Consider the following 16,410-nt stretch of genomic DNA (forward strand, 5'->3'; position numbering starts at 1 on the left):
AGGACCTTACCCTTAAGTATACAAGTCCTGCTAAGATTTGCTTTCCCAAAATGCAGCACCTCGCATTTATCTAAATTAAACTCTATCTGCCACTTCTCAGCCCATTGGCCCATCTGATCAAGATCCCATTGTAATCTGCAGTAACTTTCTTTGCTGTGCACTACACCTCCAATTTTGGTGTCATCTGGAAACTTACTATCTATACCTCCTGTGTTCATATCCAAATCATTTATATAAATGACAAAAGAAAATCAGTGGACTCAGCACTAATCCTTGTGGCACTCCACTGGTCATAGGTCTCCAGTCTGAAAACAACCCTCCACCACCATGCTGTCTTCTAACTTTGAGCCCGCCCTGTATTCCATGAGATCTAACTTTGCTAACCATGGGGAACCTTGTCGAACGCCTTACTGAAGTCCAAATAGATCACACCTACCGCTCTGCCCTCATCAATCCTCTTTGTTTCTTTTTCAAAAAACTCAATCAAGTTTGTGAGACATGATTTCCCACAGACAAAGCCATGTTGACTATCCCCAATCAGTTCCTGCCTTTCCAAATAAGTGTATTAGATACCTCCATTTCACATGTGTTCCTGAAAAAGTCTCACAACGTATTTAATGGCTTTCAGCATCAGGTGAAAGTCAGTGCTAGTTAGTGCCAAACAAAACTGTGTGCCAGTATGGGTCAACGCAGGGGAAATTCTATCCTAGTGAAGGAGAGTGCACAGAAATTAGACACCAATGAGGGACAATGCCACAGCTGTATGCTCCTTCAAGTCAACCCTACTGGACCCATACATTTCTACAACTCAGTGCCAGAGGAACTATACTCCACTGAGCCGATGCCAGGTGAACTGCAACCAAAACAAAAGCTGACGCCAAGCAATTGCACCAAGAAACTATTGGCGCCTGTCAAACTAAACGCCATTAACCAAGAAACAGTAGCTCACTAAGAGTCAACGGAGTTAGGGGGGGCAGGCAAGAAAACAGAAGGGAAAAAGTAGATTTGTGCCAATTCTGGTGACTGATGAGAAGTCCAGTTTTGCAGCAAGCAAGTTCATCTGCTCCCCTTTGATCTGAAAGGGTGAAAATCTGGACTATAAAGGGGAAGTAACAGGAATGCAAGACAGTGATTAATTTTCTGGGAAGGAAGGAGGCAGCAAAGGGGCCAGGCCAGTGGGAGAGCTAGAAACAAGGAGTTTGAGAATGAGATTACATTCATGAAGGAGCTCTGGAAGATTTTATTCTGCAGACTGCTGGTGATGGTAATGGGATTGGAGGTAGCAGGAAAATTGGAATGGAAAAGGAGTCACAGAAGTAATGAAGCAAATGATCAAAGGCAATCCAGACTTCAAATAGAGAGGCTGCAAGAGTTGGGGAGGTGGGATGGAACATTGATATAAAATGTATGGTTGAGGAAGGACACAAAGGCAGTAAAGTCATTGAGGTGGTGGGCACTGAGAATAAAGCAGAGACGGGGGTGGACAGGAACAAGAAGATCTCAGTGAGGAAATGGATGGAGTTTCCACCACATTGAATTCCAATGATTGCAACCACTCACTCTCGATCTCCAATGCATGAAATCATTCTTATTGTAGCAATAGTTTTGATACCTCATTTCATTTTTCAGAAGATACTGAAAGCTCTGCACACAAATCATCTTGATGTGTAATCCAGTGGTTATAACATGCACTGCACAGAATTCCAAACAGACCCATCTATTTCTGTTTTCTTATATCAATACATAATATCAGCAAAGCCAATTATTTCCCACTCACTCTCACTGTCGTGAAACGTAATGAACCAAATCAACCAGGCTTCCCACTGTGGATTGTTACACAATGGCCTTGCTCAGAAGGGAGTTTGTGTGAATGTTGCTAAGATACATACTTAAGTCCAATAAGCTTGCTGAGTGCTCACGCAATAATTACACAATCATTAGCCACATCAGTAAGTTACCAGAGGGCTGCTGGCAACTCTGGAACAGTAATCCTTCTGACTCAGCACCTCCAGGACAGAAAAGGAGGAAAGACTGCATTTGCTGCCCTGATTTGGAGATGCCGGTGTTGGACTGGGGTGTACACAGTTAAAAATCACACAACACCAGGTTATAGTCCAACAGGTTTAATTGGAAGCACACTAGCTTTCGGAGCGACGCTCCTTCATCAGGTGATTGTGGAGGGCTCGATCGTAACACAGAATTTATAGCAAAAATTTACAATGTGATGTAACTGAAATTATACATTGAAAAATTGATTGTCTGTTAAGCCTTTCATCTGTTAGAATACAGTGATAGTTTCACTTCTTTCATGTGTAAATCACAAAACCCTTTTTTTAAAGTTGCTTTCTCGGGTTAGCTGTTAACAATGGTGATAGCTAGACAATATGTTGGAAGGTGCTAGCCCCCTGTGTTCTCTGTCTATGACCTGATGTTTAGATTGATTCTAATCTGCCCTGGAAACAGTAGGGGGCACATTCAGCTCATGCAGTCAGAGTGCCTGTAACGTCACTTTGAGCAGTGCTGCAGGATTTATGCAGTAGTTTCATATTTAAAGTTTATTTCATGCAGTAGCCTGACGCCCCTGAAATGAATTACAAAACTATTGACACAGAGAAATTCAGAGCCATCTCCCTCCAGGCAGTAAGAGAGGCAACCAGCAAAGGATACAGCCGACAGCAAGGAGTGTGGCCAGTGGGACGACAAGGAAGAGACAGCAACAATGGATGCACTACTGCCAGTTCCAGGGAGGTGTGGGCAGATAAAAGTGACATCAATAGCACAGACCTCCTGTTCAAATGTCTCAGTGGAAGGTGTATCAGGAAAACTGGGATCAGGACAAGAGATTTCCCAACACTATAGGAAGTGCACATCCTTTTTCTTCCCACACAAATCAGAAATAATTCACAACATAAAATTCAATATATAACAATTAACAAAGACCTCATTCAATTTGTCATGAATTTAGGCAACAGCATAATGCAAATTTCCAATATCAAAGGTTTCATCTGACAACAATTTGTTTGGGGCATCGTCTCCCAGTGAAGCAATAAGCCTACAGAAAAACCAAGCATTATCCAACAACTCAGCAATGTGGTGCAGCAGTCAAAACATCAAGAACAATGGAAAACAATAAAAGCAATTATAACATTTAAAAGGCATCTGAATTCATATACAGTAACAGAGTCATAGAGATGGACAGCACAGAAACAGACCCTTCGGTCCAACCCATCCATGCTGACTAGCTATCCCAACGCTGAGCTGAGAGTTTCATTTCCAGACGTTTCATCACCCTACTAGGTAACATCTTCAGTGGGCTTCTGGGCAAAGCACTGTTGATCAGTCCTGCTTTCTATTTATAAGTTTGGGTCTCTTTGGGCTGGTGATGTCATTTCCTGTTGTGACATCATTTTCTATGGTGATGTCATTTCCTGTTTTTCTCAGGCGGTGGTAGATGGCATCTAACTTGATGTGTTTGTTGATAGAGTTCCAGTTGGAATGCCATGCTTCTAGGAATTTTCGTGCGTATCTCCGTTTGGCTTGTTCTAGGATGGATGTGTTGTCCCAGTTGAAGTGGTGTCCTTCCTTATCCGTATGTAAGGATACTAGTGACAGTGGGTCATGTCATTTTTTAGCTAGATGATGTTCATGTATCCTGGTGGCTAATTTTCTGCCTGTTTGTCCAACGTAGTGTTTGTTACAGTCCTTGCATGGTATTTTGTAAATGACATTAGTTTTGCTTGTTCTCTGTATAGGGTCTTTCAAGTTCATTAGCTGCTGTTTTAGTGTTTTGGTGGGTTTGTGGTCTACCATGATGCCAGTAGGTCTGAGTAGTCTGGCAGTCATTTCTGAGATGTCTTTGATGTGGGGGGAGAGTGGCTAAGGTTTCTGGACGCGTTTTGTCTGCTTGTTTGGGTTTGCTTCGCCCGGAGGCCCACTGAAGAGGGTTACCTAATAGGATGACGAAACTTCTGGAAATAAACCTTCCAGCTCAGCGAGCAAACCTACATCCAGAACCTTAACCTGAGCTACAAATCTTCTCAAAACTCATTAACTGAGTTAGTCATCGTGTGAAAAGCTTAGACTTTAAACTGCATCCAGGAGAGCTTTTTAAACCAGTACGCAGAAGGCCCTATTACAGTGGGGACGGTCTTGGACCTAATTTGAGGTAATGAAGCCAGGCAAGTGGTTGAAGTATCAGTGGGAGAGCACTTTGCAGACAACAGTCATAACTCTTTTAGTTTCAAGACTGCTATAGAAAAATCAAGGATGGGCCTGAAATCAGATTTCTAGATGTCTAGCATTGTTGCATCACAGTGCCAGGGTTCCAGGTTCGATTTCACCCTTGGGTGACTGTCTGCACGGAGTTTGCACGTTCTACCTCTGCATGGGTTTCCACTGGGTGCTCTGGTCACCTCCCACAGTCCAAAGATGTACAAGTTAGGTGAACTGGGCATGGAAAATTGCTCCATAGCATTCAGGGATGTGCAGGTTAGGTGGATGAGCCACGGTAAATATGGGGTTATGGGGATCTGGGTGGGATGCTATTCGGAGGATCAGTGCAGATTCAAATGGGCTGAACGGTCTCTTGCTGCACGGTACGGATTCTGTGATTCTATGAAAAGCCAGTCTTAAAAAGATCAGGTCTGATTTGGCCAGAGTGGTACAGGAGCACACAATTTATGTAAATCTGAGTCAGAGCAGTGGGATGTATTCAACAATGAAGTAGGGAGAGGACAGGGCCAACATGCTCCAATAAAGACAAGGGTGGGACAAACAAATCCAGCAGACCCTGGACATTGTGGAGTAATATCCCAAATATTCAAGAGAGTGGGGTGGGGGGGGGTTGCAGAGATGAGTATGGTGGCCATCACCAACAAGAAGGTGCTTTATAAACTGAAAGGTCTGAAAGTAGATAAATCACTAAGACCAGATGGACTACACTCCAGAGTTCGGAAGGAGATAGCTGATGAGATAGTTGAGACTTTCGTAGTGATCTTTCAGGAATCACTGAGTCAGGGACAGTCCCAGAGGACTGGAAAAATCGCTGAAGTAACCTTCCTGTTTAAGAAGAGAGTAAGGCAAAAGACGGGAAATTATAAGCCAATTAGCCTGACCTCAGTCATTGGTAAGATTCTGGAGTCCATCGTGAAGGATGAGATTTCAGGATACTTTGAGGTGCATGATTAAAACAGGGCAAAGTCAAATAGTTTCATCAAGGGGAGGTCATGCTTGACAAATCTGTTTGAATTCTTTGAGGTGGTAACAAGCAGGTTAGATCAAGGAAAGCCGATGGATGTTACCTACCTTGAAGTCCAGAAGGTCTCTGACAAGATGGCGCACAGGAGGCTGCCGAATAAGATAAGGGCGCATGACGTTATAAGCAAGTTATTAGCAATGGATAGAAGTTTGGCTGTCTGGCAGAAAGCAGAGAATGGGATAAAAGAGTCCTTCTTAGAGTGGAAGCCAATGACTAGTGGTGTTCTACAAGGGTCAGTGTTGGGACCACAACTTTTCACTTTATACATTAATGATCTGGATGAAGAGACTCGGGGTTAAGTTTGCAGATGATACAAAGATAGGGAGAGGGACAGGGAGTATTGAGGAGGTGGGGAGGCTGCAGAAGGATTTGGACAGGTTCAGAAAGTGGGCAAAGAAGTGGCAGATGAAATACAATGTGGGAAAGTGTGAGGTCATGCATTTAGATAGGAAGAATAGAGGCATGGCCTATTTTCTAAATGGGGAGAAAATTCAGAAGTCTGAAGTGCAAAGGGACTTGGGAGTCCTAGTCCAGGTTTCTTTTCAAGTAAATTTGCAGGTTGAGTCATTAGTTAGGAAGGCAAATACAATGTTATCATTCATCTTGAAAGGACTAGAATATAAAAGCAGGGATGTACTTCGCAGGTTTTATAAAGCTCTGGTCAGACTACATTTAGAGTATTATGAGCAATTTTGGGCCGGATACCTCAGGAAGGATATCCTGGCCCTGGAGTGTGTTCAGAGGAGGTTCGCAAGAATGATCCCAGGAATGAAAGGCTTAACATATGAGGAATGTTCGAGGACTCTGGGACTATACTCAATGGAGTTTAGAAGGATGAGGGGGGATCTAAATTGAAACATACAGAATACTGAATGGCCCGGACAGAGTGGATGTTGGGAAGCTGTTTCATTGACAGGAGAGACATGGACCGAAGGGCACAGCCTTAGAGTAAAAGGAAGACCCTTCAGAACGGAGATAAGGAGAAACGTCTTCAGCCACAGGATTGTGAATCTATGGAATTCATTGCCACAGAAGGTGGTGGAGGTCAGGTCACTGAGTATATTTAAGACTGAGATAGATAGGTTCTTGAATGCCACGGGGATCAAAGGTCACGGGGTGGGGTGAGGGGGGGGGGGCAGAAAGAGTGGGATAATGACATTGATTGAATGGGAGAGCAGACTCGATGGGCCAAATGGTTTAATTTCTGCTCCTCTGTCTTAGACAGTATTAGATAAAGGGAACAAGGCAGGCTTATCACAGACACAGAGTACAGCAGAAACCCTAGGGGAGTGTAGAATGCATAAAGGGAAACTTAAAAAAAGGTCATTAGGGGAGCAAAAACAGGGCATGAAAGGACTTTCCTTTATTTTATTTGTTATGTCCCAAGTTATATTAAGGGTAAAAGGAGAATTAGGGAAAGAGTAGGACCATTAAGGACCACAGTGTGTGGAGCCAGAAGAAGTATGTAGGGTTCTAAAAAGCATGTGCTACCACAGAAAGCAGTCAAGGCCAAAACATTGTACAAATTCAAGGAGGAGTTGGAGAAAAAGCAGGAACAGACTATTAAGTTGGATCATCAGTCATAATGATAAAGTAAGGTGGAGCAGGCTTGAAGGAAGGAATGGCCGGCCAACTCCTGCTCCTGCTCCTATTTTCTTTACTGGTATGTTAATATAGCTTCAGCGCCTGCAGGTTCCACAATATAACGCTCTGGTAAATGGTCACAGAAGCATTCGACATGCATCTCCCAGATCAGCTTTGCCAATTTGAGCTGTCCATTCTATAAGAATAATGAAGGCCCCGACAATTATTTTTGCTCCAAATAAGCTCCAATTATTTCTTGCTTAACTTCCTATCCGACAATATAACTTCTGTCTCGGGGTGGGGGTTAAGGTTTATGAACTACTTCCACCAGCATTTTCTGGCTTTCGCATTCCTAATCCTTCTTCCTGAGTCTGAGCCAAGATCCTTTCCCATTGACACTCGCATGTTACCCTTTATCACTTTTTGAACACAGAACTGGGTATTTTACAAGAGGGATATGCTTTAGATGCCTTTGGTAGCTTCAGGTCAAACAGATGTTCTACACTGAGGGAGGTAGTGGTCAGACTAAACTCCCATCTGATCGGCATGTCAGAGGAACTGGAACCAGAAACAATGGCTCAGTCTTTCCAATAGTTAATTGGAGGAAATTGTAGTACTGGAAGTTGAATAAGCAGTATCACAATTTTGCAACGATTCAGTCGAGAGAGATGGTGGTGAGGTAGAGCTGGAAGATGCCCAATACTATCAGTGTAATTTTATCACAGTGCAACAGGAACTCCAGTCAGAAACACGCATGAGGAAATTCCTACCTTCCAGTTTCTGACATACAGAAATAGTCTGGTCTGCAGTCGCAACACTAGTTACATTTCCAAATGACAAAAGATGTGCATAAACTCAGAAGATGCACACAAGATTTTACAAAGAAAACATGACGGGCTTTGAACTTGGGATGCTCAACTGCAAATGAAGTTCAATGTAAAAGGCATGGATGTTCCATGCACAGGATAGAAGTTATCTAGGGCAAGGTTAAAAGTCATCCAGAGGGATTACTCGGCTCACCCCTCACCAAATCTGGACATTTTGAGCTGGACACAAGAAAAAGACTAAATAGAAACAGAAACAATTGAGATTTACACCAGTGGAGAATGTGGAGTGTTTCATGTTTGCAGCAGCACCTTTGATACAGCAATCCAAGATGATTCCCAGTGCCCCTTTCTCATCTCATTGCCCTGTTTGTTTCCCTATTGCCAACATTTCTTCACTTTTCCTGATGCCAGTTTACACCATTCAAACAAATTGTGATTAACTCCCCAGTAATATCACATTTGTTGTCACTGTGACATTATGGAACCATCCAGGCCTTCGTGTGGCCTCGGCTTTATCTAATATGCGAACATACCAGACACTGCATGTGCCTACCAAAGGAAAAGCCTTCAAACAGTCATTTGTATTAAATAGCTCTCACATGAACCAACAGACACATTCCCACTTCAAGCATAAAAAAGCACCAGGAATCCAATTTCAGGCTGGAGTTTCTATCAAGATAACAGTACAATCTAGGTCAAGCAGCACAAAAGATCAGGGAATTTTAAATAGAGTTGTACTAAGTATGGATATTTGAATATGAATGTATTTTGGGCTAAAGTGCAGTTCCACAGGGGTTGGAATTGAGACCCTTGCTTTTCCTGATGTACATTAATGACCTGATCTTGGTATGCAGGGGGCCATTTCCAAGTTTGCAGATGGCACTAAATACATAAGAATTGTTAACTGTGAGAAGGATGGTTCAGAACTCCAACTGGACATCAACAAGTTGGTAGATTGGTCGGATAGGTGGCAGATGAAATTCAATGCAGAGAATTGTGACATCATGCACTTTGGAAGAACAATGAAAGACAATACAAGGGTTCAGTTTTAAAGGAGGTGCAGAAACGCAGGGATCTCAGTGCATCCATGGGCAGAGATTACTGAAGATAACAGGACAGATGGAGAGTTCAATAAAGTATACAATGTCCTCGGCTTTATTAATGGAGCACAGAATACAAGGAGGTGATGTTGAATTTATACACTTTTTAGACCTCAGCTGGAGGATTGTGTACAGTTATGGGGCCCCCCACTATAAGAAATATGTGAATGGATTAGAGAGAGGGCAGAAATGATTTACTAGAATGGTTCCACACACGAGAAACTTCAGTGATGAGGAGAAATTGAAGAAGACCCTTCAGAACAGAGAGAAGGCGGCTGAGAGGAGTCTGATAGAGAGTTTTTAAATCATGAGCAGGGTGGACAGAGTTAATAGGGCAAAGCTGTTTCTGCTTAGAAAGGAAACAAGATTAGGAAGGGTAATATGAAAAGAAACATTTTCACACAGCAAAATGTGGTGGAGGCAGGTTCAATTGAGGCATTGAAGGGGGCATTGGATGGTTTTTTTTTGATAATAAAGATATGCAGAGATATGGGGGGGAAAAGGCAGAAGATTAGCACTAGATGATGGAGCCGGAATAGATAATAAAGCCTTTGAAGCCAAGGTGGGCTGAATAGCCTCCTCCTGCACCTTAAAAAAATTCTGCGATTACGACTTAATGCCATAACTTCCATGGCCTTTGACTCAGTTTCAAATATCCCCTTATCAGAATTGTTCTTGCCCACAAAACTTACCACATATTTCCTCCTCTTCTCCTTCTCCTCCTCCTCCTCCCTCCCTCCCTCCCTCCCCCCCAACCCCCCCACCACAACTCCACCCAGTCAGCACAACAGGTTTCCTCCAACTGTGCCTGTCCAAGGATGGATCATCATATTGCATCCAGAGTCACAGATCACATAGATCCTTTGCTACTGACCTGATCTGCACTCTCCAGCAATCAACATTAGTTTCACTCATGTCGGTTTCTCATCAAGCTGTTGCCACAATAATATGATTAAATTAATCTGAATTCAAATTCAGTCTACTGATTCTGTAACCAACAGCCATTGAAACTCTTGACGGGCCTACTTCTTCAGTTGCAGTAAATGTTTGGCCAATGTTTCTCATTAAGTGAGCTGAATTCAGTAATATTGAGGACCCAATAATTACACACAATACTGCTACTGGGATTGTGCTGGTTCCTGTAGCGAGGGCTTACATTTGGTCCAATGCAAATGAGAATCTTATGCATAGAGGACTTGCATGGAGTTTCTCCTCCGCAAGACCAGTGCCACTTTGTGCATTCTCCAGATCACATCCCAAGCAGAAACTCCAGGTCACAATCTTTACAAAAACCATTGAAAACTTACTTTGGAAGGAGTACGGATTTTTTTACTCTTTTGTTTCTTCATCAATTCTTCATGCTGTCTGAGCTTCAGCAATTCTTCATTCTCTCCGAGCTTCAAAAGATTTTCATTTTCTCTCAATTTTTCTATGTCATCTTGTTCTCTCTGCTTCTTTCCATCAAGCTGTTCAACTCCTTCAAGCACCCTGCTTTTCCCCAGTACCTTTGATGAGAAGAAATAACACATAAGGAAGGTTTCACAGAAAACAAGCGCAAGGTGATATAATACAATGGACACAATAGACATGACCAGTCTGTGGCTCTCTACACTATTGATACTGCTATGCCCTTGGTGTACAATGCCAGCTGTGGCTCAGTGATAGCACTGAGTAAAAAAGTCATGAATCCAAGCTCCACTCCAGCAACTTCGTAATCCACGCAACACCACAGAATCCCTAGAGTGTGGAAAAAGGCCACTTGGCCCAACAAGTCCATACTGACCCTCCAAAGAGTAACCCACCCAGGCCTATCCCCTTACCCTATTACTCTACATGTCCCCTGCCTAATGCATCTAACCTACACATCCATGTAGACTATGGGCAATTTCCCATGGCCAGTTCACCTAACCTGCACATCTTCGGCTGGTGGGAGGAAACCAGAGCACCTGCAGTAAACCCATGCTGGCACAGGGAGAATGTGGCAAACTCCACACAGACCCAAGGCTGGATTCGAACACGGGTCTCTGGGGCTGCGAGGCACCAGTGCAAACCACTAAGCCACCGTGCCACCCCAGTATCACACTGAAGGACTGTTATACTGTCACAGGTGGCAACTTTCAGATGAGATGTTAAACTGAAGTCTCAACTTTCCTCCCAGGCAGAAGTAAAACATCCAATGGAATTATTCAAACAGCAAGGAGGTTCCCCTGGTGAAATGGCCAATGATGATGCTGTGCTAAACATCTTGCCAAATTAAACTAATCCTTTCTACCTGCCCATGGTCCATATCCCTCCATTCCTTGCTTATAGATATGCATGGAGAAAGTGAGGACTGCAGATGCTGGAGATCAGAGCTGAAAATGTGTTGCTGGAAAAGCGCAGGTCAGGCAGCATCCAAGGAACAGGAGAATTGACGTTTCGGGCATGAGTCCTTCTTCAGGAATGGCTTCTTCCTGAAGAAGGGCTCACACCCAAAACGTCAATTCTCCTGCTCCTTTGATGCTGCCTGACCTGCTGCGCTTTTCCAGTTATAGATATGCATATCAAAAAGCCCCTTAAAACACCTCTATTATATCTACTTCCACCACTACCCCTGGCAGTGCATTCCAGGCACCTAACCGTACTTCGTGTAAAAAACTTGCCACCTCCCACCTCCTCTGAACTTTCCCCCTCATACTGTAAATGTATGCCCCCCAAGCATTAGACACTTCAACTCTGGGGAAAAACAATTCTGGCTGTCAACCCTACTTTTGCCTCTCAGAAGTTTATAAACTTCTGTCAGGTCTCCCCTCAACTTCTGCCGCTCCAATGAAGACACCCCTAATTTTTCCATCCTCTCCTTATAGTTCATACCCTCTAATTCATGCAGCGTCCTGGTAAACCTCTTCTGCACCCTCTCCGAAGCCTCCACATCCTTCCTGTAATGTGGCAGCCAGAATTCGATGCAAAACTCTAAGTGCAGCCTAACCAAAGTTTATAAAGCCACAACACCACTTCCTGATTCTTGTACTCCATGCCCTGACCAATGAAGGCAGACCGATGAGAACTTTATTAGTTAACTGATCAGGCATTTTGTAAGATGACAAATCTATTACTCTTAAAAAGATTATTATATCAATTATATTCCCCCAATGCCATCATTCTAATTAAGCTGATAATCCTGAGGTATCACATAGAAGCTTGGATAGAAGGCATACCTGTACAGTAATAAACATTTTGCTTACCCACACACTTTACTTCCTAGGTCTTGAATTTCAGCCATGTTACATTTAAAGTTAAAGTGCCAATGTAAACATTCGTAAGGTCGAGACTGCCAGCCCCAAAATAGGAACATGCTGCCCTTTGTGACAGGCAAACTGCACACTGACATTCACAATTTTATCATCATTTATACAACCAATCAAATTACTTAAAATGCTTTACAGGGAAAATAAATCAACTATCATTTTGGCTCAGTAAGTTTACATTAAAACCTTTTGTGATTTACAACACTGGTTTAAGAATGGGATATTTTAGTTACACAGTTAGGTTGGGAAGGCGAGGGCTGTTCTCCTTGGTGAAAGAGGGGAGATTTAATAAAAGGTATACAAGATCACAACAAGCTAAGCTAAGGCAGGAAAACTCTTTCCTATTAGCTGGTCATTATTACAGAGACGAATCTTTTATTCCAGACCTATAAATTAATTGATTTTAAAATTCTCCTAGCTACCATGGAGGGATGTGAACTTATCCCCACAGCATCAGCCTAGCTGCCTGGATTACTAGTCCAGTAGTATTACTGCTAATGCTACCATCTATCCAATCAGTCCAAGTCTGAATGCTTTCCAGGGTTTGCGGGCACAGACTACATCAATACAAGGAACCACAAATGGAACTAAGCATTGTGCAATCATCAACGACATTCCCACTACCGGCCTATCAATTAGGGAAAATATCATGCATTTAAGTGGAACAGACTGCACCGTTGGGCGGTGAATAGGCTTAAGATAGGAAAAAAGTGTGAGAGGAATAGGCTGAACCAATGGGTCTGCCTGGGCAGTCCTGTTTGTGGATTTTGGGAAGGATGGAGAAACAGGCCAGGCACGGTTGGGGGAACTGAGAGATGGGAAGCTGTGGAGGGGAGATCTCCATAAGGGATGAGGTCCATGACAGTCCTGGAAACAACAGCTTGGTGTTCAGTGATGGGGTCACGGTCCAGAGGTAGATAGGAGCAAGTGTCTGAGAGCTGGCGTTCAGCCTCTGCCAGGTAGAAGTCTGCACGCCAAAAGACAATCGCACCCTCCCTTATTGGCAGTTTGAAAACATAATAGAGGCTGGACCTGAGAGAATGGAGTGCAGCAAGCTCATAGGTAGAGGGGTTTGAGTGAGTGAAGGGAGCAGAGAAATTAAGGCAACCAATGTCACATCAGCAGTTCTTAAAGAAGAGATAAAATGCCAGCGAACGGTTAGAGGGAGGGGTCCAGGTGGGACAGGAATATTGGAGTCAGGTGAAAGGCTCTACATGGCAGGGAGAGGACCCTTGTCCAAAGAAATGGGCATGGAGGTGAAGACGACGGCCTTTTTGGTCAGTTCACAAATCAATCTATTAGCTTTTTATGATTTGCATATTTGGGACTCCCAAGGCTCTTTAAGAGAGTTTTTGAGAAATGGCACTTACTTGAGGTGCACAGGGTAAACTCTGTGTTACAGTAACAGGAGCATGACTGTCTGGTCCATCTGCACTTCTCAACGTGGTCTGAGTCATTGGGTCACTGCTACTTATCATTCCTTGATGGCTAATTGTTCCGCTCTGGAGGAGGCGGTGAGAACCCACCATTTCATGACTTACAGAGCTATCCTGCAAGATTCCAACTTCACTGGCGTTGTCTTGTAACATGGCATTGTCAACAAGAGATGCCTGTTGAGGAGCTCTCCCATACTCGAGGAGGGGTTGTTGTCCCCCTACTGGGACACTGGGAAGATCGGAAATTCCATCCACCCTGCTCATCTGGCTAGAATACTGCAAAAGAAGTACAATCATTAGAGGTCACTTTGCGGAGAAACTAAACCGCGCATACAGAGAGTTGAATGGTCAAGTGAAGGACCAGTTCAACCGACAGCAAGATGAGTGCAGAGAAATACAACAAAACATAAAGCATTGTCTGTTCCTTATGTCTGGTACTGAAGCAGTACATGGACTGCAGTAGTTCAACACGGCAGCTCAATACCACCTTCTTGAGGACAATTAGAGATGGGTATTAAATACTGGCCTAGCCAGCAACACCCACATCCTCTGATTTTTTTTTAAAAACCGGACACAGCTTTCTTTGAATTTTCTCCCGGCAAGGGACGGATGCATGCTTGGATATGGTCTCATAGTTGACAGTGTCCCTGCCTCCTCACCGAAGTCTTACTTTGTTCTTTGGCTACAGGTTCACAAGCAAGGCAACATTTATTGTGGATGCTTGTGCATGTGAGATAATGTTAGTGCGCGTGCTAGTGCTAAAAACAGTGCGAGAGCAGAGGGAGAGCTAGGAATCCTTCAGACAGCAACTCAACTTCGGACTCCCGAGACTTTGTCCAGCAGTCAAGAGAGAACCCAAGAAGAAAGAATGTCAGAGTCCCAGAGTTAAAGGCAGGGAATCAGCGGAGACAGACAGCAAGTCTGAGAGAGTCAGCAGAAGATAGAAAAAGCACGGAAAGTTAAAAAAAAGTGACGAAAGAGCACTGCAAGAATCTGGCAGTTTAAGATCATGCAGGCAGAGGAGCAATGGGTGACCACTATGCAATGCAGGAATCCCCCACGTGCACCTCATTCTCCAACTAGTATGCAGCTCTAAATGACACTGCAGAATGGCTTGTGGTGCTGCTTGGAGGTAGATAGCTGTATGAACACAAGTCAAAACAATTCACGTTCACTGTCTCCACTTTGGAAGGACTTTAAATAACAATGCAAACTTAGAAACCACATCACAAAAATCAATGCTCCTGTCTTCAAACAGTGAGTAAATATGATTGAGAAACATACAAAAATCACGCAAAAATCTAGTGATGATGTAATTGATAGCAAATTTTATTACCAATCACAACTGATGCATGTGACAGTTACGCAAAAATTAGCCAATGTTATCTGTACTACAAAACAATCAATAAAGCGAACTATTGCTGTTGCTGGAAATCTGAAATAAAAGCAGAAAATGCTAGAAATAAGCAGCATCTGTGAAGACAGAAAGAGAGGTAATGTCTGAGGTCCCGCCTTTTCTGTTCCTATTGCTCCTGGGAAATGGTTTGCTGGACATATGTTGTCATCAATGCCAAAGGATCAATTCCGTTCTCAGATTGCAGTTGGGCAACATTTTCGCCAGTGTTCAATAATTTCACTGGAACAAGAGACGCAAAGGCTGAAAAGGCAAATGGAAGTTTAGATTGGGTGCTGATGATTGCACCATGATTTGCAGTCATCCGAAACGCAATGGAATAGTGCCTGCATCGCTACATTCCGACAAAAATGCCAAAAGCAACATTTTGGGTGAATCATTAATAATGTCGATCACATCCATTTACATTCTCTCTTTCTGATGCTCTGACTCCTCAATCCCTATCTGCACTCCACTTCTTGACTTTTTAAAAGCTTAACTTTTCATTTTCGTTTGGCTGAAGCAGAACCAAAGCAGAGAGGAATGAAGCCATCACTAAGGTTCGACAGCTTTGTTCAAACACGACCAATAACAAGGGAATACCTGCAAGGCATTCCCATCTTTGCTGTGCTTTCTTGGCAAGACAGACAAACATTGTGGAGACCAAAAGAGGGGGTGATACAATGCGAGACCACAATGGCAGGTATGCTGTTCCTTTCAGTATTGAGATGCAAAGATTGAGAATCTTGTTACTCATCTGTGGAGAAGATCTTGTCACTCCTGAAGAGAGATATCATCTCAGCCACTATCTGAAATATACAAATGTTTGTTACCAAAAAGCAACATGACCACCCTGCAAAAAGCAACCTCTACCAGGGGGGATGTCTGCACTTGTGATGTGGTTATCGAGGGAAAGGTTGTAAAGAACCAGGGGTTCTTAGAATGACAAAACCAAACAGTTCGTTTTAGAAATGCATCGTGCAGAAAGAGGATATCAACACTTCCTTTGCAAGACCTAATTTCTCAAACAAAGAATAGCATAAGGATCCCAGTTCGGAGCATACTGGACAAGCTGGATCTTTGTTATGAGCTGACTTCATACAATCTTTTAAAGAATAGAATGCATGGAAGAACCAAGGTTGAACTGAAACCTAAAAAAAAACCTTTACTATATAAAACAAACACAGGAAGAATAACTAAGTAGGTATACCAAACAGGGAAGATAATGATTCTAAAGCATGTAAACTATGTATAAAAAAAAGACTTAGATGCTCATGATTAACAATGTAAATGACTAACAGACAAACTGCAGTCTAATATCCCATAGGGGTAAATGCACTTAAAATGACCGATGCAGTCAAGGTAGACATCACCAGATGTTAGTGACAACATGTCTCATCAAATCCCATTAAAGCTCTTATCGCCTTTGCAAGGGATTCAAATTCTTCATTTCTAAAGATCTAGCTTTGGAACTCCTTCAAAGCCTCTCAGACTCTGACTGCCTCAATGATTGCTCGCGTCTTAAC

The 16,410-nt window shown here is 43.1% G+C and overlaps 1 protein-coding gene across 3 annotated transcripts in view; it reads right to left on the reverse strand.

Annotated features, from left to right (window-relative positions):
• The window catches only part of LOC140471118 (zinc finger protein 148-like), a 75,154-nt gene that overhangs the window by 38,382 nt on the left and 20,362 nt on the right, over nt 1-16,410 (reverse strand). For all 3 annotated transcript variants that reach the window (XM_072567004.1, XM_072567006.1, XM_072567005.1), the window contains exons 2-3: nt 13,426-13,767; nt 10,076-10,273 (exon numbers count right to left, since the gene is read on the reverse strand). In XM_072567004.1, the coding sequence (XP_072423105.1) occupies nt 10,076-10,273; nt 13,426-13,755 (528 nt within the window). In that variant the 5' untranslated portion in view covers nt 13,756-13,767. The remainder of the gene's footprint in view (nt 1-10,075; nt 10,274-13,425; nt 13,768-16,410) is intronic.

This window comes from Chiloscyllium punctatum, chromosome X (assembly GCF_047496795.1).
Source record: "Chiloscyllium punctatum isolate Juve2018m chromosome X, sChiPun1.3, whole genome shotgun sequence".
Lineage (NCBI taxonomy): Eukaryota > Metazoa > Chordata > Chondrichthyes > Orectolobiformes > Hemiscylliidae > Chiloscyllium > Chiloscyllium punctatum.